This window comes from Triturus cristatus, chromosome 10, assembly GCF_964204655.1.
Source record: "Triturus cristatus chromosome 10, aTriCri1.1, whole genome shotgun sequence".
Classification (NCBI taxonomy): domain Eukaryota; kingdom Metazoa; phylum Chordata; class Amphibia; order Caudata; family Salamandridae; genus Triturus; species Triturus cristatus.
Window position 1 is genome coordinate 329,183,931 of NC_140593.1, and position 27,041 is coordinate 329,210,971.

At 44.0% G+C, this 27,041-nt stretch overlaps 1 protein-coding gene across 1 annotated transcript in view; it reads left to right on the forward strand.

Moving 5' to 3' along the window:
- KLHL7 (kelch like family member 7) overlaps positions 1–27,041 on the forward strand; it is a 428,793-nt gene that overhangs the window by 145,147 nt on the left and 256,605 nt on the right. Inside the window, exons 4-5 of the mRNA XM_085631525.1 lie at positions 7,266–7,390; positions 25,081–25,256. Of these exons, the coding sequence (XP_085487651.1) occupies positions 7,266–7,390; positions 25,081–25,256 (301 nt within the window). The remainder of the gene's footprint in view (positions 1–7,265; positions 7,391–25,080; positions 25,257–27,041) is intronic.

Sequence of the window (27,041 nt, forward strand, 5' to 3'; positions counted from 1 at the left end):
TGCCCCCTTTGGCCCCTCCAGTGCCACTTGGGTGTTCACAAAAGTGATAGCGGTGGTTGCCGCACACTTTCGAATGTCTGGGTACCAGTATTCCCCTACCTCGATGACTGGTTGCTGGCGCTCGATGACTAGCTGCTGGCGGTTGTCTCACCCCAGGAAGTCGTTGACCATCTTCAGATGATGGCGAACTGCTGGCACATGCAAGCAGTGGGCCCTCAAACTCCAGGGGGGAAAATGCATCGGAGAATTTGGCAGATTGTATCCATATTTCAGGGAAGACTGCAAAAGATATTCAGTAATGACAGTTGGATCAGTAGCGGGCTCCTCTCCTTACCCCACCCAGAGCTGACAGTGGTCATGGATGCATACCTATTAGGTTTGTGAGGCCATCTGGGAGAAGTAGAGATCTGATGCCTTTTGTCTGCGGCTGAGACTCTGCTCCACATCAATCTGCTGGAGTAGAGACCGATTCACTTTACATTTAAGGTCTTCCCACCTGCTATCTGAGGAAGGATGGGGACTGTGCACTCCAACCACACCACTGGGTACTGTGACATATAGGTTAGGGTAGGGTGGAGTCTTTGGCCCTGAGTCAGAAGACTGTGCTCCTCTGGAAGTGGTTGGACTGCCAAGGAATTACTCTGGTAGTAAATCACCTGATGGGATCGTTAAAAACCAGAGAGGATTAACTAAGCTGCGGGTGCCAGTGGATCACAGATGGCAGTTACACCCAGGGATCAATTTGATGACGATGCACTCCAAGTTGTAAATAAAGATAATTCTGTTTCGTCACATTTTGGGGGGGGGTTACACTAGTTGGAATTTACTACAGATGAACTGGTTTGCAACGTGTATGATATTTTCCTTCACCAGTCTGATAATGGTTGATACCATGATGAAGCACACATGTGATTTTCAAATTCAGTTCAGGCACTTTGAAGATTTATGGGTGGTACCAATTTCTCTCTATCCACATTTAAGGAAGTTGCAATTTCGTTTATCTAATAGGTTAAAACGTGTTACTTCTGTGCCTATGTACTAGTTTCTGTTTGTTTCATTTTTTTGGTTATTATTCTCCTTTCCTTTTTAGGATAACATAACCCCTTAAGAAGGGCATAGCCCGAAATGCATTGGGACAATTGAATGTATTTATTATGAAGAATACACCGTTGTGAACACATGTTTTTAGCATCATTTATACAGGGTATGATTCTATGCATTTCTATGACAAATTAAAATTCCAACTATTCTTTCTATTGAAGTATGTTAACTTTCCTAAAAAAAAAAAAAAAAAGAACGGTGGAACTAGTGGATTATCAATCCCTTTATGGGATTTACAGTAGTGAGAGGAGGGGTCTCTGCTCCCGAGCTGAGAGGGCGCATCCTATTCAGTTACACCTAGGGTGTCACAGGGTATGTTCAACAAATTGGAGAAACCAGGCTCTATTCCTTCACCACTGCTGACAACAAGCAATGTCTGCACTTTTGCATGTTGGGCTTTTGAAAATCTCTCTCTCCCTCTCTAAAATGCTTTCGAACTCTTCGGAAGAGTTTGAAACTCTCATTGTTCCACCACTTCCTCTCCTGCCCAAGTTATGAAGCTCACCGAAATCACCAGTCCCAAGTCATCCTAGTGGCATCGGATTGTAACAGGTGAGTGTGGTACACGTAACTTCTAGGCATGAGCATCTGTCCTACAATCAAGATGCTGCTTCAAGAGGATTTTCTGTTGCGGCAGAAGGGCAGGGTATTGTACTTGGGCCTGCAGAATTTGTACCTCCATGCTTGGAGATTCAGCAGTGGCAGTTGACTTCCTTTGACGTCTCCCCTGAGGTCGTTGATGTCATCTTGGTAGCGAGGCATCACTCCACAATATCAGTGTACGCCAGTCTTTGGGACAGATTTGTGGCTTGATGCAGCAACCTACAAATTGACCGATTACAGGCAAAGTTGTATGAAGTTTTCTTATTCACTTTCTACCTAGCCCAGCAAGGACTTGCGTTTGGCACTAGTAAGGGCTACATATCAGCTCTTTCAGTGCTTTTGCGGTTGCAGAATCAGCCTTTGTGATTTTAATCTCCTGTTTCCGCCAAAACCCTTTGTGATGCGTTAGTGGGGCTTGAATTTAGTCCTCTCTTTTTAATGTGCATCCCTTTGGAACCACCGCACAGTTGTCCTTTGAAACTTCTAACGCTGAAGGCAGTTCTTTCTCATTGCCATAACATCGAAGAGATGTGTGAATGAACTGCAGACTCTCTCTGTCAATCTTCCATACGCCACTTTCTTCCCAGGGAAATTGACATTGAGGACATTTTCTTTCTTTTTCCTGAAAATGGTCACTCTTTTTAATGTCATGAAAGCTATCACTCTTCTAGCATTCTTTGCTCCTCATCATCCCTCTAAGGAGGAAGAGGGACTCAATTTTGAATCCCAAAGAGCACTGAGTTGTTACATCAATTGTACCAGGGAACAATTTGTGGATGATCAGATCTCTGTTGTATTCTCTGGGGCAAGGTAGTACACAAAAGGACCATCTCCGAATAGATTGCTCTCCTCATTAAAATCTGCTACTCGCTAGCTAAAAAGTATCCTCCAGGAAGCTTTCGAGCTCACTTTTCCAGAGCTAAAGCTGCCAACACTGTTTTGTGATGCGGCATGCCTGTCCTAGATTTATGCCAGGCGACTACATGGCCGTCAGTACATACTTTCACGAAGTACTACTGCCCCCAACGTGAGGTCCGTTGAGAGGGACATTACTCCCATTCTGTCCTGCAGGTTTAGTTTTACATCTGAGCCAGTTTACAATCCCACCACCTTAGGTGGTACTGCTATGGTATCTATTCACAAGGTGAGGAATCTGATGTTAGAAATATCCATCAGAAGAACAAGTTATTTACCTTTGACAATGAGCTTTCTGGTGGATACCCGATCTAACCGCAGATTGCTCGCCGACCCTTCCAGTTTTATGACTGGGACTCTTTTTTTCATCTAATAGTGTTCCAAATCTAGAGATCTGCACACTTCTTATACCAATCTACCTGTGGGACCTGCATCTGTGGGCGCAGACTGCCTAGAAAGCAAATGACGTCAGCGTACATAGGTAATATTCACAAGGTGAGGAATTTGTGGTTAAATAGAGTAATCACCAGGAAGAACGTTATTGAAATGAAGTAACTTGTTCACGTGCACTATAAATTAAAGTTAATGAGGACAGGAACATGGATAGTGAAGCCATTAAACAGAAAATGACTCCTGAATACATTGTGTTAATGTATTAATTAAATTCCACCTTTGCTTTACGGAAGTGCAGGCTGAAGGCAAGCTGAAGCGCTGCTATTTTTAATAATCATCCTTGCACTGCAGTTTTAACTGTTTTATAACTCTTAATTGAAGAAACTTTTCTTTTACTTGCGCCGCATTCTACTTTCACCTACCTGTCTTCCTTGAATCACACTGCTCCACGGTCCACCACGGGTTGTCACGATTGAGTGGAGGGAGTATCTGGCAACATTTCCCATTCACTTCCGGGCAGGTGACCGGGGGGGCGGAGATCCCTCACTACTTAACCCACATGCCACAAGCTTCGCGCCAAAGGCAAGCCCGTCCGGGGACAGGGGCCAGAACCCCTGTCCATTCACCGATCCACATCAGATCCTATAGTCCACACACCCTACGCAACTTAAGAGGACGCACATCTGACAGCTGCCGCCACATGTGGAATGTAACAATTGAACACACTCACTGTCCTCATTGTGGGTTTAAATTTCGGCCGGTCATTAAGGCTCGGAACCCCCCTGAAAATCGTGCCAGTATAAAGAGGTTTCTGCTAAACTGCAGATCGTTCCCTAAGCATGCCACTCAAATCGCCCTACTAGTGGAGGAACTTAAACCTGATGCTCTCTTCCTGGCGGAAACATGGCTTAATAATGAGTCCGAGCTGGTCCTCGCTCAAAATCTCCCTTCCGGCTATCTAGTACAACAAGAGGATCATAAGGAGGGCAGAGAAGTGGTGCCTGGCAATTGTTTATAAAGATTACTTTAAGTGCCGCATCTCTCCGGATCAGGTATCAGATTGCGAGAGTCTTCTCTTCTCCATGGACTTCTCCCCCACTATCACCTTCTCTGGGTTACTTATTTATTGCCCACCCGGACCCCTGGGTCAATTCCTCAATTCCCTCCCGATAACCATTTCTAATTTAGCCTGCTCGTCCTCCAATTTTACTGTATTGGGGGATCTCAATATTCATCTAGTCAATACCTCTGATCACACCACTAATGAACTAAACCTGAGCCTCTCCGCACTCCAACTAAAAGAGTTGGTATGCAAACCCACCCACATTAAAGGCCACTTACTTGACCCCGTTTTTAGCAACTGCACTAATCTCACATCGGGGGAGCCTTCTCCGCTTCCCTGGTCTGACCACTTCCTGATTCCCCTGACTTGGGAAGTCTAAATCACACCCTTCTCTCCAATTCAACCTCGCACTGGGATCGCAACTGGTCCAAGCTTCCCAGAGAACTTTGGATCGCAGCCCTCGAAACCTCCAGACCTCACAGGGACCCCAACCCAATTTTAGCCAACGAGAAATGTAATTTCTGGATCCAGAACTCCTTAGACGATGTGCTCCCCATAAGGCACACCCACAAAAAATGCAGACCAAAGACGTGTCCCTGGTACTCGCCTAAATTACGGGAGCTCAAACAACATTGCAAAATATTAGAGAAGAAATGGAGACAGACCTATGCAGTCTCTAGCAAATCAGAATATTGGGAGGCAATACAAATCTATAAAAATTAAATTAAACTCACCCAAGCCGCCTTCTACGAGGAAAAAATCAAGGCAGCTTCTAACTCCCCCAAGGAAATCTTCCGAATTGCTAAAACCCTCTCAAAGCCACCCCAGAAGCAACCAACCTCTGATGATGCTCTATCCCGGTGTAACAACCTGGTGGAGTTTTTCCACCAGAAATTGCAAAACATATACTCCACCTTTACTCCTATCCAGTCTGAACCCACTAATCGTTCAGGACCGGAATTCCAAGCCACACTGGAACTACTCCCTCCCTTGAACCTCGCATCCTTAGACTCCATCATGCACCGGGTAAAGTCGGGCTCCCCCTTAGACCCAGTGCCCCCACGCGCCCTGCTACCAGTCATAGCAAACATCTTACCAACTGTTCTCGACCTGCTGTGAGAAAGCAGCTCTGTATATACTGTTCCTTAATAGGTACAGGGTGTACAGAGTTCACAGTCCCCAAGGGTTTGACAGAGGCTAAAGTTAGATATAACCTTACTCTCTAAAGTGGTAGCTTGGTCGAGCAGTAAGGCAGTATCAGAGGACAGTGTAAAGCATTTGTTGTACACACACAGTCAGCAAATGGTCTCACACACTCAATAACTGAACTCTAGGCCAATGGGTTATATATAAAAATATATGCTTGTTTTATTTTAGAACCAACACTTGGATTTAAAATATACTTTCTCAGAATGAGATGTTTTATATAATTACTTTTGCAATATGCAATTGACTTTTGTAAACAGTTACAAGTGGTTGCAATAGGCGACTCTATTTTAAACACAACAATGCATTGAGCTCAATGGAAATTTCAAGTTATTTCAACAGATTACTTTTTGGATTACTTTTGGAATTCCAGGACTGGATCCTAGATTCAGTCCTGGGTCAGTACTTGGAATCAAGTGATGAAAGTCGACTTAATTACTGTAATGATTTTTAAACAATATTTTGCTATTTTAGAAGTTGACACTTAGAACATATTTCAAAGAAACAGTCAATAATTCCCTGTGGGAGAAAATTCAAGTTGCAGGTACAGTATGTTCTCGTACTTTTGTAATCCAGTACTGGGTGCCTAGACTCAGTACTGGGACCTTTATCCAAAACAGGTAAGTAATTACGTTTTCAGATATTATACGATTTTTAAAGAATATTTAAAGATTGCAGAAATTGACAGAAGAAATTTCACAGAAAAACAGTCAATGATTTCCTATGGAAGAAAATTGGGTTACGGGTAAGTACAGATGTAAGTATTTTTCAGAGTCAGTGCAGATTTAATTACCAAGCGGCAAAACTCTCTGCTACCTGCTACGGACTGCTGAGGTGCTACGTAAGATCCTCCCCCTCCTCCCATTCCAAGCAAAGAAAATCATGGTGCAGGCTCTTATCCTTTCCTGTTTAAACTATGGGAACCACCTGTACCTAGGGGCCCCGCAAGCCACCATAGACAAACTTCAAATCATCCAAAACTGTGCAGCCTGCACGCTCCTCCAGACCCCCCACCGACAGTCCCGCGCCCCAGGACTAAGGAGCCTCCACTGGCTACCTGTCAAGGAGAGAATCCAATTTAAGGCCATGTGCATTGCGCACAAGGCTTTTTGGAAGACGGGCTCTCTAATCAGCCAGCCCTTGACAATCCCCTACCAGCCCAATAGGCACCTCTGCTCAGCATCCTCTTCCCTTGCCCTACTGCTCAGAATAAAGAGAGCCAGATGCGGTGGACGCTCTTTTTCCTACAACTCTGTCAAGCTTTGGAATGCTCTCCTCTTCTGCTTGCGGACGGAGCCCAATCTCCTATCCTTTCGCAAACTTCTAAAAACCCTACTTTTTAACAACTATCTCTAACCGCTAATCCCTCCTTCTGTCGGCGTCCGTCTACAGCGCTGGAACGCCTCAGGGCAGTTATCGCGCCAAATAAATGTTTTTTCCATTTCAAGTGCTTCTCCTTGAAAATGAGAACATGTAGTCATCAGAGCTTCTAAATAAAAATCCAATTCTCTCTATGAGACCTTGAGCTATGTTTGCAGAGTTAAATAACTCTGTGGGCACGTGCACAAGGACTGACACCAGATTTCTTATCAGTACATGTTCTTCAAACCCATTTTCCCAGAGTGTCTTGTGTCTTGTTACTAGTTTTAACATGCTAGACTCTGTGTCAGAAGCGTTGAGTTGTAAGGAAAATGCACCTGTCTGAATAACATTTAACAGTCTCCAAGGGAGCAGCAACAAAGTTACACCTGATCTTCCTCCTCTCACCCATGCTACAATGTGATGTCGGTCTAGCCTTTCTGAGCTTCACATATAGTATGATAGTAGAACTTGAAGAAGATTTGCTTGTCCTAAACTGATTCACAAGAAGCACTGTAAGTAATGCATTTAAGCAGTGAAATATTTTGTCCCACATGAAAAGTTTAGGTAGGAAATGACTAGAGAGATTTGTCATCGCTGTTCACTAAATGTTTTCTGTTTTCAGAATTTCAGTGAATAGCAACAATGTTCAGTCTTTGTTGGATGCAGCCAACCAGTATCAGATTGAGCCGGTGAAGAAAATGTGCGTAGACTTTCTTAAAGAACAAGTTGATGCTTCTAACTGTCTTGGTAAGATTTATTTGTTAAAAATGTGCAGACATTTGCCATTGAACTGTGGCACAAATTTGATTGAGAGAGGCAAGTTGTGTTCACAAGGAAATAAATCATAACAACCGAAAAGTGCAAAATGTACCCATAGATTATGGTTGTGTCTTGAAAGGGATATTTAAAAATAGTCTTCCACGTACTGCAATTAACAAAATGGCAGCATCTGATCCTTACAATTTCCCATAAACTGTAACACATGCTTTGATGGATTGAATTTCTTGAGGTGCTAGAAGTCCTCTGCTGGCAAAATGTTAAGTACTTATAGAATATGCATTTCTATCTTTGATGTGTATTTAATTTAATTCTGAAAACATGGTCTACTGTTTGTGTATAGTGAAAGGATAGTTAAGAATAACATGTTGTGGAAGAAATGCAAGTGTTTAATACGAAGATGATTTTTTTTTAGTCCTCAGTGTAGTGTTTCCAAAACACGCTTGGAGGTCAGTGTTGGTGATTTTTTCCATACGACCCCGATTGTTCTTAGACACAAATGCAGGGCCACTTGTTTTTAATGTATGTGATAAAAAGAGAGATGGACAAAACATCTTATTCCATTCTGCACTTTGCCCACCTTTGATCTATTGCTCTCTACTACTTACATGGAACAGGAGAGTCCTGCAGAGGGCTACCTAATCAGAAGTGCAACAACAGTGAGGCAGGATTCTCTTGACCTCGCTGGGGTTATGATTAGAGCTCCCGGTTTTATGGTATTTTTTTTTTTTTACATTTCCACCTATATTTATCCATATTTCATTTTTGGCCATTTTATCTGTATTTATCCATATTTATTTTGTGTTTTGCGTATGAATGTAGTTGTAAAACTGTAAATTTCCATATTTATTTAAATGATAGACACGCACTCATACTTTGATGTCTGTCGTGTTTTACCTATTTAAGTTGCCAAATATTACATAACAGTCCATCCACTGGCAAGTATTAGCATTATATTACAAATGTATGTTGGCAGTTATTTAAAGAAATTTCATCCTATTTTTTAATTTTCCATGCTGTCCATCTGCTCATCTGTTGGGCTAAATTCATGAAAGACAGCACGAAGAGTCACTGAAAAGAAGCACATTTTCTGTATTTATCCGTTTCTAAAAATAAATGCAGACAGAAAACACGTTGTTTTCTGTCTGTATTTATCTGTAAAAATCCATATAAACTGAAATCAGGGAGCCTTAGTTATGATTCAGAATGTATAAACCCTGCAGTACAGTGCTGCATACCATGTACTGTGTGCAATCCTACAAACTGGTAGATCATTGCTCACACAGGTGTGTTAGAATCCTATTTAGATGAGGAAATAACCCCTGTATCTGTCCCTAATGATGAGTGTTTGTCCCAGTCTTGAGGCTGGACTTTTATTGCAGCTTTTGTTTTTAATTCAACATAGGTTGCTCTTACTTTTACCAGAAATAATGCTGAATAACAATGGTAGTATATAGGGTAACATAAACATCTTCTTAGTGGCATTTGGCGGTCCCAGCATGTAAGGGAACAATTATATTATGCAGAGGAAAACCTTTGAATGGAGTATAAGCACAGAATGCCTGGATCTCGTTGATCTTTCTGGCAAACATAAGCTCTCCCACAAAATAAACTTAAATGTCAAATGCTCTAGATAGCATAAATCAGTTCATCAAATTGGTTTCTCTTAAGTGCACTGAAGAAAGAAGATATCATTTTAGCAAGGAAGCCCAGTCATGTATTTTTCAATAGACACAATAAATGCTCTGGACATTTTTGAAGTCTTGTCCCTGGGTCTGAAAATGGCACATACTTGCACTTTAACTGTATGAAGCGTGTTGCACTGCCTCTTTTAGTACAAGTCTGCAAAATATAGGTAATGTATCTAGGATTTGGGTATGTTTATTTGCTTGTATAATTAAATTAATTGTATAATTGTAATTGTATACCCAGCAGAGCTACCCTTCCTTATCCTCTCCCCAGGTGAGGTGATCCTGGAACCTCACTCAGATTTAATATACAACTTGCCCGCCATCCACCATCCCCTCAAATCTTTATTCTAGAGTACCACAACCACCACTAGTTTGACCTCTTTAAACATTCCTTTCTATTCTTGCACATCAAAATGACAGTGGGTCTCTATAAATGTCTTATGGCAGACTAAAGCAGGTAAGTGACTGCAGTTACTCACTTTAAAAACACTATAGCTACCATCTATCCACCCCTTATAGAATCAGTCACCAGTTATTCCTTGCCAACTCTCTCTTTATTGCAGACGGCTTACTGAATGCTTGCAAAGCGCTACCACTGCCTATGCGCCTCATTTTACTTTGGTGCCGAGTTACAGAGCAGGTTGACTCTGAGGAACACTGTGTTTAGGTATTAAAATACCCACAGGGAGGCTCTTACTGTCAGGCTCCAAGCCTTTTCTCCTGCTCCCTCCTTTACATCCAGACGCTAATCTCCTCTGGCGGAGCTTACAACCAGTGGTGATAATAGCATTAATCACAAAAGGATCATCAAGGCAACAATATTATGGCCCCATTTCCTGAGCATTCTAAACCTGACACCATTAGAATATTCCATACATCATCTCCTCCTCATCGAGGCAGGACTTGTGCACTTGTCCATTGCTCTATCTTGTTCCTAAAAGCAGTACATTGTGTCTATGGCACTGCTTCCTGGTGACGTTCATACACTGGCCAGGGAGGCGGATGCTAGCCCTTCTGTAACTTTGGTAACTGCCAGCTGCCCCGCCCAGCAATTAGTGTTCAGTGAGGCTCTTCTGGTTCCTGGTCAATAAACTCTAAAATCTACCACAAAAGAGAATTTACTCATCAGCTCTGCAATGCTAAAGATGGAACCAATGGTCTCTGAGAAGTCCACAGAGATAAAGTCTATATGTTTTGAATCTCAAGTACTTGCACCCCGGACTGGACACCTTAACGAAAGGTTACAGATTTGGAGAACACGTCCTACAGAAACGTCAGGTTCTGAAGTATTCTGGAGAAACTTGAGAAAAGAGACATCATGAGGCGTTTGGTCCACACTACACTTACTCAAATTAACATCATCTTTGTAGAACTTCTGAAGTCAATGAGCACACATGATATGACCCAGGAATGCCAACACACAGAACCCACCACAACTGATAATAGTGTTTTTTTTACTGGCAACCTGCCAGGAATGGTGCTTCAAGCAGCCAGAAAGTAAAATGTCTGTTTCAACTGGATGAAATATCTATCCCTGCATCAGCGGACATCTCTCATGAGACAAATGTGAAGTGGATGATATTCCTTGCAAGGTCCGCGGTAGCAGAATATAAAATATGGCCTTCTGAAGCCATCCTCTATGATCACACTGTGGACATCATGGCCAAAAAGTACTATGACCTGAGTGCACTGGAAGACTTCTCAGACTAGCCTACATCTTTTGAATGACACCAATTACCAGGACCTCCATCCGCTGTCCCTCCCCATCATGCCCACGCTGAATAATCTGACAGGGATCCTGGAATGCTCATGTGTTGTCCTTGAAGCTGGCGAGCATACCTCCTTCTTCAAGATTTTGTTCTTAGATCCTCTACTCATGATAGATAGGCACTTTTAGGGTCCCCCACAGAAATACCTAAGGTGAGTTGAAGATGCTAATTTGTTCTGATAGAGGTGCTTTTGGGATGGGGGAGGGTGAATTTGTGGTGTGACTCATCCAAACATATATGTTAGTCTGCATCATCAGAGAACATCTTATATGGGGCTTTCATGGCTCCGTTAATCTGTAGGGCTGGTTTAAGTTTTGGTGAGTGGCTCGCCTTCTTCCAGGGGCGTCGGAGGTAATAACCATATTAATCTATTTCCACCTGCAAGGTGGAGATCTCTATGCCTTCAGAGGAGCTACCACCTTGTTACCCTTACAGAGATACCGAGGCCCAGGGATCCCAATTCTGGAGAGAATTGCTCAATTTGTTATATTACTTATTTCTTGTGGAGGAAGACTCAAGACACTGGACCTCTATGGCCTCAAAAAAGTACATGCATTCAGTAGTGAGTCAGTTCACTCCTTCTTGAAAATAATTTTTTTGAGAACCAAGAAAGTCAAGTAAGTTGGTGAATCCAAATTATTATTTATTAGTTCAAATGAAAGGCTTGTATTTCAGTTGATCCAGTTATTCAAGCTTATATTTATCAAAGTAAAACGAACAAGCCAATTTGGAGCGGAGGTGAACAGCCGACACGTGTTTCGCCCTTATGGCACAGTATCTGGCCAGGGCTTTCTCAAGGCTTAATGTTCGGGATGCAGCACAATATCGCGGTGGGAAGAATTAGCGCCTGGAATTATCCTGAGACTGTAACCTTTCGAATCTGAAAGGCCTGACCGAATGTATTGTACAGTGACCCTGAATATTGATATATGAAGCTAATGTATTGTGAATAACCAGTCGTCATTTAAAACTAAGTTCAATATGTATAGCAATAAGTAGACAAAGATAAGTTAAAAACCACATAATATACTTTGAACGGTTCAGTTCCTAAGTCATTGGAATAAAAAACCAGGCTATAGCATGGATCGAGGCAATATTTTAAAAGTACCCATCTGACTTTCTTGCAGGTGGCCTCAAATCAGCATAACTTTACCCTACAACAGGCCTGTTCTGTACTTAATGAAGGTCGCTTTGTGTCTCTTTTGTCACTTTCCCTAGCAAACTGATAAGGCCAGGATGGCTCTGAGAAGCCGATGGGCTTCATTGCAGATGTATACAGCTCAGCTCGCACAAACCAAGTCTCCAGAAAGTTGAAGATTCTTCTCACCCTAATACATATCTGTACCAAGCTGAAATACACTTTACTGGTTATTTGAAAAGGACAGGCTTCTAACTGAGTGATGTAAAATGCAGGAATAAACATAATAATCTTGCTGCACCTTCACCAAATTCTATCACATACTATAAATCATATGAATACATTATATAAATAATTGATGCTCTGTCAAACTATTATAAAGCAGGTGTAATACATGTGCAATCAGTTACGTTTATAAAGGAAAAAAGTACACTCACATGTATCAATATACAAATATAAGAAATGCAGTGGGGGATACATAAGTAAGTCCTTCATTTCAATTTGGACCAGGTTGCTAACAGAATTAGGTGAAACTCCTGTGAAGATAGGGACCAATGGCCCCATTGATTACTATAATGACCGAGACAAAGCAATATGTGCAATCTTTTGTCTAACCATTGCCTCCTGGAGATGTGGAGTCTTTGAGTGAGTAGAGAAAGCGGGTCAGATGTTGACGATCCAAACTGCAGCAGATGGAAACACGCCAAACTATTCTGGTATCCCTAAATCTGGAAGAAACACTATTGACACACCCATTGGAAATAGTGGATGAATTTGTATCATACTGTAAGGCTCTGTACAGCTCTAACCCAAGTAATGTAGACCAGGACAAAAAATTGTTTCTGCTTTAGCTTTCTTTAACTTCTCTTTTACCTAAAGATAGTGCTTTACTAAAGGATGAGGGTCAAATTATTCTGGAGGAGATGTAGACAGCTATAGCTGATCTCCCAACCTGCAAATCCCCAAGGAAGGAAGGCTCTACATAATTATTATGAGTGTTGTACGCATCTTTAAGTAGGCAGAGACATCTGGGCTTTGGGTCATATGCCCAATAATGCCATAATAAAGGGCATAAAGAGCTCTATGGAATGCAGTACATTTTGGCATATATCCTTGATTAATGTGGATATCAAGACTTTAGCCAAAGTGTTGACTATGACACTGCACAATGACATAATCTCTCTCATATGCGACTCATATGTAGGCTTTGTTCCAAACAGGAGCCTTACATTCACCTCATATATTTGGCCCCCCTTCTATGGAGAGCGGGAAACTGCACTTGGAATATATTGCCTTATCCCTAGACCCAGACAGGGTGTTTGACAGCAGCAAATTGAGTTACTTCTTCATGGCTCTGGAGCAATTTGGGCTGTGGCTCTAGTCCATTTCTAAGAATAAATCGATATAGGGACCTGACTGCACATGTGACCTGCAGGGTTTCATGTCAAGATTCTTTACAAACTGCCATAACGTGTTATCTTTTTATAGAAAATACTTCCAAATTTTAAAAGTGAATGACGTTAACTTATCTCAACAGTTTGCGGAATAGTCAGCTTTGTAATTGTAGGCTACGTGACAAAAGCAAAGAGCGTGCCGTTGGTTGTTACCAGCCTTGGAATGGGAGTTGATGGCCCCTGCCTGAGTTTTTTGGTAATTGACCTCCTTTAGCCTGTACCTGCTGCTCTGCTGGCGAGGGAGAGGACACAGCTCAGTTCTAAAACTGTGATTTTGCTGAGCATCCCCACCTATATGGATAGATTGCGAGATGTATCTCAGACATCTATGGCAAACTAGCCTGTCCTTGGTGATGGGCGCAGATATTTTATCACTGTGAAGAGTCCTGCGGTCAGTAAATTTCTTGGAAAGAAGTAAGATGGGCAGTGGGGCAGCATTAGCTTTTTAGGTGAATCTGCAGGCAGTGGCTCTGCTGACTCGCCTGAGCTTTAGAATTGATGCCAGCTTCAAGTTTCATAGCTTACGGGCACCTGTGCTTGATTTACCCCCATGGATTATAAGCAGCAGGTGTGAGGGTCTGCCAAGAACGGAGATATAGACCAAGGCAAGTCGATGTGAGAGTTTGAAGTTGGGAGCAGGGTATCCTGCTCTGGGCATACAGAAAAACTTCAAGACAGTCGAGGACTCGACCGTTTGAAGGTAGTGTTGACTTCATAATCTAATTTCGGCCATTGTCAGTTTGCACTACAAAGAAAAAAGTGAGGAACACTGATGGGTCAGGACAAATGCACTCCCAGCATAAAAGATTTATCTGGCAGTTCTTCATGCAGTGATTACACTTATGAGGCACACGCAATACATATATATCATCATATTCATTCGCAATACATATATATCATCATATTCATTCAAATTAGTGCAGTTCAAAAAACACAGAAATATTCTTGTCTTGACTTTTGGGTTTATTTTCTGTTTTTTTCTGTTTGTCAAAAATACCTCCTTTAGCCAACACGTGTTTCAATGTCTATTACGTTCAAAATAATTCTGGGATTCAAAGTGGTGGTCCGGGGAGAATGTATTAAACAAATAGTGGGGGTAAAACGGACCCTAGAACAGGCACTACCGCTACTAAACGGGACGACTTCTCTGAAGAAGCAGCGACACAGATAGCCAGGGCCAAGACGGAATATCTAGCTGCCTGCGTCGACCTCCGTCGATACAACTTTAGGACGTATGCAACCCGGATGCACAATGAACGGGATAAAACAGGCACCTTATTGGCATGGTTAGCCAAACAAGACACCGACGTGAAACCCATAACAGAAGCGGTAGACTCCCGCAGCAACCTAGTACGGTCCCAAGATAAGATCCTTTCAGCATTCCGTCAATACTACTCGGAGGTTTACTGATACCCAACCCCGACCGAGCAGAGCATAATAGACCATTTTCTCGATCCCTAAGATTACAAAGGCAGATGGCACATCATTAGATGCAGTGAAACAATCCGCGGACATTACTCAAGCCCTACACGCCTTAGCTCGCAACAAAGCACTGGAGCTAGATGTTCTAGGCTCCCCTTAGAAAATTACACAACCTTCTCCCCCTTATTGGTCCCTCGATTGGTGGCAATGTTCACCACCGCATTGGAAAAAGGGAGCTGCCGAGATCCCTCCAGGAATCGGTTATTGTGACCTTCCTAAAGCCCAACCGCGACCCACAACAGATGGCCTCCTACCTCCCCATCACGCTCCTATCCACCGACTGCAAGATCCTGGGGAAGATATTAGTGGATAGATACACACAAATCATACGACCCCATGTCCATCCTGATCATTGTGGTTTCGTCCCGGGTAGAAACACGCCGACTATTCCATGTCCAAGATCAAGTGGGTGACACACCCCCCCGGGCGGCCTGCCTTATCCTAGACCTCGAGAAGGCCTTTGACACCCTCACATGGCAGTATCTCTTCTCGGTCCTACAACGAGCAGGACTTGGCCCTACCCTCTTGGCGTTTACACAACTCTTATACACCAAACTCACCTTGCGTGTTCATATAGGCCGATACATTTCGTCAGAATTCGTGGTGCAAAGAGGCACGAGGCAGGGCTGCCCGCTCGAGTTTGCATAAGTCTCCGGGCTAAGAGTAAATTGGGATAAATCCACAGTGTACCCGCTACACCCGAACCTTCCTCCCTGGGATATCAGGCTGGGCGACCAGAGCATAGCCTGGAGCGCAGATGCCCCCCGATACTTCGGGATCCGTCTCTACCACACCCGACCGACATATATGAAGGCAATCACCGTAGGACACTGGCCTGTATCAGATCCTCGGTTGGATTCTGGAGGAACCTCCTGTTAGCCCCGATCGGCCGCGTGGCTCTCGCCAAAATTATAATAGTTCTGCGGTTGCTATATTACTTCACAAATCTACCGATAATCCCGCCCAGAACATTCTTCCGAGACTTAGACTCACTCCTCAGCTCACTGATATGAGGGACAAACAGACATAGGATAGCACTAACAAAGCTACAACTACCCACCACACAGGGAGGGCTGGGCGCCCCATCCTTCGAATCCTATTTCCTAGCTGCACAACTGCATTGGCTCTTACTGGACGGCAGGCAGACACGTAGGGGAGACATACACCACGACTGGTCCAGTGCCCATCCCAGAACTCCATCGTTTATTACTACCAGGCACCAAACCAAGACGTACATATCCCCTACAAGTAGCAGTGGCACACAAATGCATGCAAAGGATACACCGTATGTCATCATGGAAACCTCTCATACTCTCCCCTGTTTTCGCTGGTCGGTTGGCCCAAACACGAAAACTATTACACATCTAACATACTTCATACATGGACAGACTGCGGCATCACCTAGATGGAGTCTCTATTCGAAGATGGACAACTGAGGCCATTCCAATGACTTATAGATGACTATGATCTCCCCCATGGCCAGTTCCTACTCCACCGCCACCTGAAAATTATCGACAGTACCACGACCTCTTGACAGGGGAGCCAGCTACACACCCGGTCTCTCACACAATTTTATTTATGGGAGTGGGACGATACTTGATTACGTGACTCTATAAAGCCATCAGGGAACTCATGAACAGACCCCTAGATACCCAGCGGGCCACTTGGAAAGACGAATTAGGGCGCTTGCTACATGAGAAAGAATGGGGGAGGGCTCTCGAACACCTCAAGAAGGTGTCTCGAAACGCACATTTTAAAAATATAATATTCTACATCCTTCATAGGGCGTATCATCCTTCATAGGGTGTATTTGATGCCAGCGCGCCTCCAGAGATTTTATCCTGACACCCAATTTCTATGTCCCAGATGCCACTCACAAGCAGCAGATTTTTATCATATGTTCTGGAGCTGCCCCACACTACAACCATATTGGCAACACATTCACAAGTCACTCCGGGATCTCACCGGGCTCACATATCTGAACACCTGGGAAGCCTGCGCACTAGGTATCTTTTGGAAGCGGAAACAACACAAAGTGCCCCTCAGATTTACCTGACTGGCCATTTTGCTTGCCAAGCGGAGCATAGCCATGCACTGCCGTTCCCCCACAGGCCCTCAGATCGCAGCATGGGTGGGGGCGGTACACAAATGGGCAACAGCTGAGGAAGAAACATTACGAGAGGAAGAGGTGAAAGGGATGCGTAAACACCCCATATCTAAGGAGTGGGCTCTATTACTGAACCATTTCAAACCACCACTATCCCATGATGACCCCGATGGCGACCTACATGCACCGAGGGCCCACAAGCACAGACCACAAACACATGTACCAGATCTCCTCCTGCAGCGCACTCCTAACGTCGATTGTTATTAGTACCACGCAATACGCCCCACTCGAAGGCCAGATCCCGGAGCAGGACCGACCACAGGTCCCCCCCCCCCCTCGCCCCTTGTAACATGTAGAAATACCGTCAAGCGAGGCACATACAACCCTAATGCCCCATTTGACACCTGTACCCAGAACTCCATGAACGCTTCCCCAGTTTTGCACCACTGTTCTATATAGAAATTCTACGCCTTAAGACCTCACTAGTGGCAGGATATTTGTCTAATTACTGTGCGAATAGCAATGTATTATGGTATAAATGCGAGAAATCCAATTCGACAAACTGTATCTTGATGCACTATGTCACTGTAAACTATAAATGGCAATAAAAATATGTTAAAAAAAAAAATACAGTGTTAAATAAGTGATTGCCATGTGAATTAATAAACAAATAAATGCATACAATAATTTGAGGGACCCTATTTTATTCTCAGGAGGACATTGCTAGTGCTTACGAATTCTAGGGTACCAGATTCCAATACTACCTAGTTTTAATTTAACCTTATGCCTCTTTCTTCCACGTCTATATTTCCAACTGCTTTATCTTACTCTGCTGTTCTTTTCATCTCTACTTTCTCCCCTTGTTTAAAAAGGCAAAAAGGCGTCTGGGGTAAAATCCTTACAAACTAGCATTTGAAAGAAGATCTTAGACAGTTTGTGGGAAAGAACCCTATTACCTAGAGAGATCTTCTACACTGCAGCTCAGAAGCGCCTCACTGGCAGTCACCATCCGACTCCCAATCCACCACCTCCCATTTAATAACCAGAGTGTCAGCAAAGTGAAGTCAAAGATGGGTTTAACCCCCTTATCATTCATTTTAAGAAGAGAATATGGCTGGCGCTGCAATGAGAGTAGAAGTGCCCACAGACCGGATAACGAGTGTTGTTGATGGATCCTGGAAGGCGATAAACAGCACGGGCGACTGATCACACGACAGACGCCTTCACGGATTGATCAATGTAATGTCTCAAAAAGAGACAGACCGCTGGCAGCCTGCAAGAGATGAAAAGGGGCAACGATGGCCACTCAACATGATCCTAGTATGCTCCTTCGATGTTGTCTTAGCAAAAAAACTGCCATGCCATATATTCTATGTTTCTAGTCAAAAGGGACGAAGTGCAAAGCGTTTTGCAATCCCAAACCCTACGATTTGCAAAATAACAGTTTGCGACCGCAAAAGAGCTTTTTCACTAATTACTATATTATGGTGGCAAATAAATGCGTTTTCAACTCAAAGCATGGTTCTATGACTCATTCTGAATCACAATTAGGAGGGGCAGGAAAAGGGGCACCCCCTGCTAATTAAAATGTGCAATGACGTGTGTCAATTAACTATGGCTCCAATTGTAGTCACAAACCAATAAGCAGCCACGACTCCCAAGACGACGATACAATTTGCTGTGGGAATGCTGCCCACAGGGGAGAGCTTCTCACTGAAGGACCATAACAGGTGACTCTGGGGGCAGCAGACCGGTGTCTAGGGGAGGTCCTCCCACGTGGGATTTTTTTTAAAGCAGTATCTGTTCTTTTAATGGACATGATATGGTTTAACAAAATGTTTCCCGTTTGAGGATGTGAGCGCAGTGGGCCGATGGTGGAGTGCAGTCCCCTGGGCATATCAAAGCACAGGTGGTAGAAAATAGGGATCAGCTAAATAATATTCTTCAGGCAGGTTGTTTTGTGACAATCAGTGAATGAATAGGCTTTTATAAATGTAACCTATCAGTACATTAATTAGTACAGCAAAATGACAGGCAGTTCGTAAAAAGTTACTGCGCAGTATGCACCCATTTCCGTATGTCTGCATGTACGTCAGGCCCCAGACGTTTTGACACACACTTTCAAAATATATAAATAAACACTGAAACAAAACAACAAAGCAAGTAAGGGGGAAAACTAACATTGCTAGATGATTGGAACCCCAGTTTTACGCACTGAGTGCATTAGGAACTTGAGTTGCCCACTTGTGTATTTTAGATGCGTAAGGAGGAACAGAATAAAACAAGCATTTGCAGTTGGCATTGCTAATAATAATGCAACACTAGCTATTGGCATTGTAAATGATAATGGCATTTATTTATGTGTTTGTTTTATAAAATAGATAAAAAAAGGCATTGCCATGAACAATGCCAATAGCTTAAACGTTTGCAAATGCGAGACCTATTGCATGGGCAAATGCTTGTTTCAGTATTGCAGGCTTTTAAAAAAAGTTTTAGTTACTACTCAAAATGAAATCCATTTTTATCAGCGTTGCCAGTGCTCCTTTGTTTAATGCCATAAATGAAACACAATGTTCTAAGCAGATTGCTAAATAGCATCTCCAGCCCTGATCACCATGTCTCACTTCATGCTGTACAGTGGGCACCCTGTTTTCATGCAGCGCCAAGACTGGGTGAACTAATGCACAGACTGAGGTCTGTCAGCCTCCAAGGCTCAAAGCATTCCTTGCAACAGTCCGCTGTGTCAAGGTATTGCCATGTGTACAGCACACACTCTGCAACAGCAAGTGGTTTCAAAGTTGGGGGTGACTTCCCAAACTTTCCCAAGGTGTTCATTGTGTTTGGTGACAGCGTATTTAGGCTGACCGCCCAAAAAACTGTTTGTGATTGTGTGTTGTGTGTGTGTGGTTGTTTGTGTGGTTGTGGGTGTGGTTGTGTGGTTGTGGTTGTGTGTGTGGTTGTGTGTGGTTGTGTGTGTGTGTGGTTGTGTGTGTGTGGTTGTGGTTGTTTGTGTTGTGTTGTGTGGTTGTTTGTGTGCGGTTGTGTGCTTGTGGTTGTGTGTGTGGTTGTGTGTGTGGTTGTGAAAACTCAGGATTAAAAACATAACACGGTGGCTGGTGAAGTCTATACTAATGAGAATTTCTATACTACTTTTAGAGAGTAAGGAAAGATTGACGGAAAAAAACAGTACATTTCTAAGCCCGTTCATTCAGTTTTTACATGCCTCTTTCTTGCCACTTCATAGCTCAGTCAGCCCTGAGTGGGGGGGCCCCCTCCATGTACTTTGCAGGGGGGCCTCATCAGGTTTTGTTACGCCCCCGGTTAGCTGAGCTCCCCATTCCGGGACGCCGCTTGGCTGTGGCATCTGTGCGCTCTATAAATATAAAATAACATAACATAACATTCCTCAAAAAATGTTTGTCTAGTTGCTCCGCTGGTTGACGGTCCTTTTTTCATGCTGATCTGGCCTTCAAGCAATTTGATTCACTTTAAGTAGAGCATGTTCTTGCTGGTGTTTGTGGGCGTCTTATGGCTTTTGTACATGTATGAATGTTCGTGTCTGTGTGTATATGTGCCTGTGGTTAGGAGTCTTTCGTTTTGGCAGTGCGTGTGTATTGGTTTTCTCCCATGTGTCAGTTTGTACATGAACACACGTTGACAGTCTGTATCAGCTCTAGGTTGTGTGCGTCAATGTTTGTGTGTGTTTGCCTTAGTGCGTGCATGTCAATGTTTCTGTCATTGTGCATGCGGAATTGTGCTATGGGTGTTATTTTTTGATTGCATGTAAGTTGGTGTGTCCGCTTGTACGTGTATATGCTTGTTAGTGTGTGTATCTCAATCTGCTCGTCAATGTATATATTCGTGGGTCGGTATGTGTTTATATATTGGTATATGTGTTGCTGTTTGTATGTGCATGCGTAAGGAAATGTGCCAGTGCGATTGTGTGCATATGTTCATGTTGAAACCTCGGTGTGTCAAGTGTGTTAGCCGGTGTCAGTGTATGCAGTTGTGCCTGTAAGTGTGCTTCTCCCTGTTAGTCGGAGAGGATACGTGTGCGTTGTGTGGTAGTTTACGTGTACGAAGATGTGTCAGTACTATGTTACCAACCAGCCTTCTCTTGGTGCTAAAAATAGACCGGAATTGTGACATAATTCACCCGCTAACCTTACGAAACAGGGAAGTGAATAGATGGGTTTTACGGGGACTTTCTGGAAGCATCGTAATCAGTGATTGCCCTTGGGCTAGCTGGCAAAGCGTTCCAGGCGTTCAGGGGCGTACAGAAAAGTTGTGTGATGGGCTTCCAGTCAGTGAGGCCGTGTGGGCCGGCCCTTAACACCCCAGGGCCTCCCCACAGACGCTCGAGCCAGAGGGAGCGGCCTCCGCTGTCAGAGAAGAGGACCGAGCTTGCCATGCACGCCGTGGAACAGGTGGAGAATGTTTACAAGGGGAAGCCTGTAGGATAAGAGGGGTAAAGAATGGGAAATGTGCAGGAGAGGCTGCAAAAAGAGATCTATGCAATGAAAGGGGGGAGAGAAAGAGAATATGTAGACGAGACAATGCTGAGAAATGAAAAAGGGTGTAGCGGGGCAATATAAAGGACGTAACGTAACTGGTGCTCATGTAAAGCGCTTCCTTCGGTTCGAGTTCGCGCTATATAAAGCTGCAATGAAAAAATAATAAAAACAGGGCTCGAGTCGGGGTACCACGCGGGTGGACGGCGTCCCCCCACTTATTTTACCAGGTTTTAACGGGTGGATGCCGTCCCCCCTGCCCAAAAGCTGGACTTCACTCTTTGCATCATTGCGGGGCCCGTTGCCAAGAACAGCACAAACATGACCAACAATGTAATGCCGGACGATTTGTTTTCGCCAGTCGCGAAAGCAAACTGTCACCAAGGAAGCCGTTCCACAAACGGCAAGATCTCCTGACATACTGCAGAGCTCGAACGAGCAGCTACACGAAGAAGTATTGGGCCTGACATCTGAGAGACACTCCCACTGCGGGGGGATTAAACGCAGCCTCCGCGAGGTAGGGTGCAGACCACCTTTCATCTAAAGGCATATGAATACCCATGAGATTCCTGTTGTGACGTCACTTCCGGTGACAGCGTCCCCCCACTTCTCGTCACTTCCGGTGACAGCGTCCCCCCACTTCTTTTTTTAGGACTTGTGCCCTGAATAAAAAAGATTGGAGTGTGCCGTTGTAGAGGGTGAGTAGAAGAGCTAACCATGAGTAGGGGTTTACACTATACATGGGTCATGTGTAGAGGAGGTGATGGCAAAGGCGGCATCTTATGGAGAAGGGTTGTAGATACGGAAACGGGAAGTCAAAGAAATGGTATATAAACTAAGCTGTACAGAGAGTTGTAGAGGGGTAGAGCCTAAGACGTGGGTTACTGAAGAAGAAATGTGTTGGGGACAGAAGGTGTCATGGGAGGGAGATGGTGCATAGGCAGACATGTTTAGAGGAGTAGATGTACTGGAGTAAATGTCTGGGGGGTGCTGCATGGCACGTGCAAATGACAGTGCACCGAAGAGGTAGTGAATGGTGCATGTGAATTGTTTCGGGCTATGATATAGAGTGACACATAGATATGAAAGGCAGGTACTCTAGAAGGAACAACATGTCAGGAGGGGTGAAGTTATTGGGGTACTGGAATGATAAGGAGGAAGGCTGCAGTGCAGGGAAAAGGAGGGCACATAGGTATGAAAGGATGAGGTGCAGCAGAGGGCCGCTCTGTATAAAATGGAAGGTTAAGGAAGGTGAAAGTGATCGCGGGGGAAAAATGCTACCGCCGGCCATAGCTTGCAGTGCATGTGCGCGAGTGGTGCGCGCGCAGCAGTAATCATGCCAGATGGCGCCTCTGCTCAAGCGCGCACATGCACTGCAAGCTGTAGCCGGTGGTAGCATTTTTTTAAGCCCTTACTTGAAGTCTCGCCAGACCAGCGCAAGCGCTGGGTCAGGCGAGACCTAAAAATGTATCAGTACAGACATTTAAATAGATGCAGCACTCTGAAGTATCTGAAAGATGTTCAACAATGCTTTATAAAACGGCAAACATAAATAAAGAAAAGAGTCTCACCTGGAAATCGAAATTGCAGGTGTAATATTTTGCCACAGCACTTAGACAGGGCGAGTAGCTCACAAAACCAACTGGACTGATGGGCGCATGTTGTATCTTTTCCCAGTCGCAGCCCACTTCCTATTTAGTGCAGAGTAGCAAACCACTGGGGCAAACAAGGGCGTGAAGGGGGGGGATGGATCTGAGGGCACACACACACTGTACTTCGCTACCTCCTTTGTTTTTCTCATATTTACCCAAATGTCATCTGCAGTTATTTGGTTAAATATTTAAAAAGAATACGTCCTTCAACCAAATAATTCTATAGATTTTGGGTAACTTACAGACAACTATCTACGGTAATAGCCTCTTGCCTCCCTCCGTCCATAAAATGTTTTTTCCCCGCCTCATTCTCCTTTACTCCCTTTCCCTCGGACCTCAGTGCGTGCTTCACCCCACTCCAGCTTCCTGCCAAGCTCCAGTTGCCCCCCACACCTCACCGTGATCATTATTCCCCCGCCAGGCCCCACCCGCTGTACTTCATCCATTCCCGATCATGCCTCATCGGGTTTCTTCTATAAGGACAATGTTCCACCCTCCTTCATGCCCTCCCTCTTCATTCCCCCTCATTCTCCTCTGCCGTATCTCCACTCACTCCTCTCTCCACCATACATTCTCCTTCATTCATTTCCATGCTGTCACCATTTCTCCCCCTTTAACTCTATCGCCGCTCTCAGTCTTTCTCCCTCACACGCCCCCCTCGCACCCCCTTCACTGCCAGTGCCTGTCAGCTCTCTGTCCCTGAGTGCTTAATTTGTGGCGGTGCTTAGCACCGGCACTTATTTTGCAGGGCTGGGTCTACACAAAATATTGATAATTGGTTGCACTGCACGTTGCTTACTACGTTCTGACACGGGTCCCAGTCTTTCCGGTGAAGAGCTCATATCTCATGTGACTGCGTGTGTTTAAAATATTTCAGATTGGATGCCTCTGCTTGCCGCGGCCCAGCTGCCCGCCTTATTGTGAGCCACAAAATACTGCCAGAAACTGCCTGGGCCCCTGATTCGGCGTAAGTTAGGTCACACCCCATTTAGAAATCGTTCAATCAATGGTGAAGGGTTGCAAATTCGCCCCTGCTTGGCGAATCGTCAAGTGTGTACCCGGAGTGGCCCAATGAGCAGTGTTTTTGCCCACGGCCTCCCAGCATACTGCGCAGCCGCAGCCCTATTCAGCTAACGATAGAAGTAATCATCGTGTCAAGCAGCAGGCCTCCTTCGTAGATCATTACAACTAACAAGCATTTGCAATGCAATAGGTCTCGCATTTGCGAAATTTTAAGCTATTGGCATTGTAATTGACAATGCCTTTTATTCATATGTTTTCAAAACCAACACATTGATAAAGATTTGTCGTTTACAATGCCAGTAGCTCAAAGACTCGCAAATGCGAGACCTATTGCATTGCAAATGCTTGTTTTGAAAAGCATGCACATTTACGTACAGAACATACATTGAGGACCTTTTCCTTGTATGGTCAACTGATGTCTAAGTCAATTTACCGACATCATAGGTAAATTTCAGGGATGGACCGTCTCTACAGTCAAATATTAATCAATGGTACCAGTCCGCTCAACCCTTGAGGAGTGCCCCTGACTCCCTGCATGACCTTTCGGGGCAGTTTGTGGCTTGTGGCTCTTCTTTAATCTCACACAAGTCTGCGACAAATGTAAGGTGAGCACCGATTTACCTCAGTGCCGTTACTTACTGGTCTTGGATAGACCATAAACATGCACTTTATGATATTCAAGATATTTCCTCCTTAAGTTTGTTCTAAGAGATAACCCACCATGCCCTGATTATTCAAATGTGATTTTCACATTATTTATGTGATAACATTGGATGTAAATGTGGAAAAGGCAAGTGAAATTTCATCTGGTTTCCATTATATGTCTATTTCAGGTATTAGTGTGTTAGCAGAATGTCTGGACTGTCCAGAATTGAAGGCTACTGCAGATGATTTTATCCATCAACATTTTACAGAAGTTTACAAAACTGATGAATTTCTTCAACTTGATGTTAAGCGTGTAACGCAACTCCTCAACCAGGACACATTGACTGTCCGAGCAGAGGATCAGGTAAGGTCCTTGTTTTAAATCAAGCAAATTCTATTTCACAAATGGATTTTAGTCTGGACAATGGTTATTAGAACTTGAAATTATTCATTGTTTTGGAGACGCAGTGGGTCAAGCCGCACACCAAGAAGCAGTTTGTAAATGGCCCATTGGAAATTATTATGAATATTGTGTGAAAGAGGTCAATTTGCTTAAATTAATCAATCGCAAATTACTAAAGGTTGAGTTGGGAAGGGTGAAACTTAAACTTGTCTGTAATGGCTGGGCAAGAAGTAATGAAAACATGCAGGGATTTGAAAACTCAAGAAAGCATAAAAATTAAGTGTGAGGGCTTCAAGCAAATCTCTGTGAAGGGAGGAGTGGTAAATCTCCCATTCTGTAGAAAGCAGGGGTTAAGATAAGAGAAGAAGTGAGAAAGTCCATCTCATTAAAATCTTGAAAAACGAGGGCTAGTCTTTGATATTAGTTACTATTTTCTTAGACATGGTTATCAATGTTAAGTGCCTGCTTTCTTTAGTAAAACCTTTTATACTAGACTCCACTTTTTTTTTTTTTTCATTAGACATGACTTTAATTGAGATGCATTAGCCCCAAGGACAAAACAGTCGTTCGCCTAAATACACCTCAAATAGAAAGAGTGTTACTCTTTACTTCATAGTCCCCCTCTTTATGATGTAGGAATAAAATGCAGCCAAACCAAAAAAAATGTCAAACAAGAGTATTCAAATTAGCGAACCCACAGAGGCGTGCGTATCGCCGGAAAAGCACTTGAAAAGAAAACTCAATGTCTGTTGTGTGCAAGATGCATAAAAGTACCTTGAATCAACGTGAGAACCCCAAAGCGTGTGAATCGCTGTGTACGTGCTGACCACAAGCACCAAGATCCACAACAAAATGTACGTAGTTCGCGAACTCCAGTAATCCCACAAGACTCGTAGTTACAATGATGAAGTGAGGCACAATGACGGAAGAGTAACCATAACAACCTTCAAGATGGCGGTGACAACGTAATGTGCGTGAGGACGTGGATGACGCTCAGACGTCTGACAACACGGAACAAGGAAGAACGTAGAACGCTGTACCTGCGAGGCTCCACTGTCACCAGAGAAAATTCGATTATGTCACCAGAGCAAGACGAGGGATCGCAGGCAACGGACCTCCTCACGAAATAACTGCCACTGCCAGGAAGAGTCTCAGGTACGCCGATGAGTTGCTCTCTTTTCTTTTTACAGCGCGCTGGTTCGGCAGTTTGCTCCAACATAATCCGACATAGCCTCGCACGTCACTTCACTCTCTAAAGCGAACAGTCCGATCATTAGAGGTAGACAACATTAATGGGCTAGTTTACGAGGTCCCTCTAGCACCACACTTGACTGAAGGAAACTGCACAAGTGGGCTAGTTGACGGGCTCTATCCAGTGCCACTCTTGACTGATGAAAAGCTGGCCTCAGACCAACGCAAACAGGACGTGGAGGGTAGAGAGGGCCTCCGCTCTTGTGATGTGGAACCAGAGTAGCTCGCCGAAACAGCTTGAATGACCAGCGTGGGTTAAGCTAGAGTAGAAATCGTCGCCAAGAATTGTTGTAGACGTCCAGAAGCTGATTCCAAGTGTAGATAGTTTATTACAAGTATAGAGAAACACAAGAGCGGACTCTCCATGACAGGAGCAACAAGCAACTGCCGTGGAAGAGAACTCCGAATCATAATACAACATGGAACATCCACACCATTACATTCCACCACTGCTATAGATACAAAGAGTGTACTACAGCCTCCCACACAAGTGAG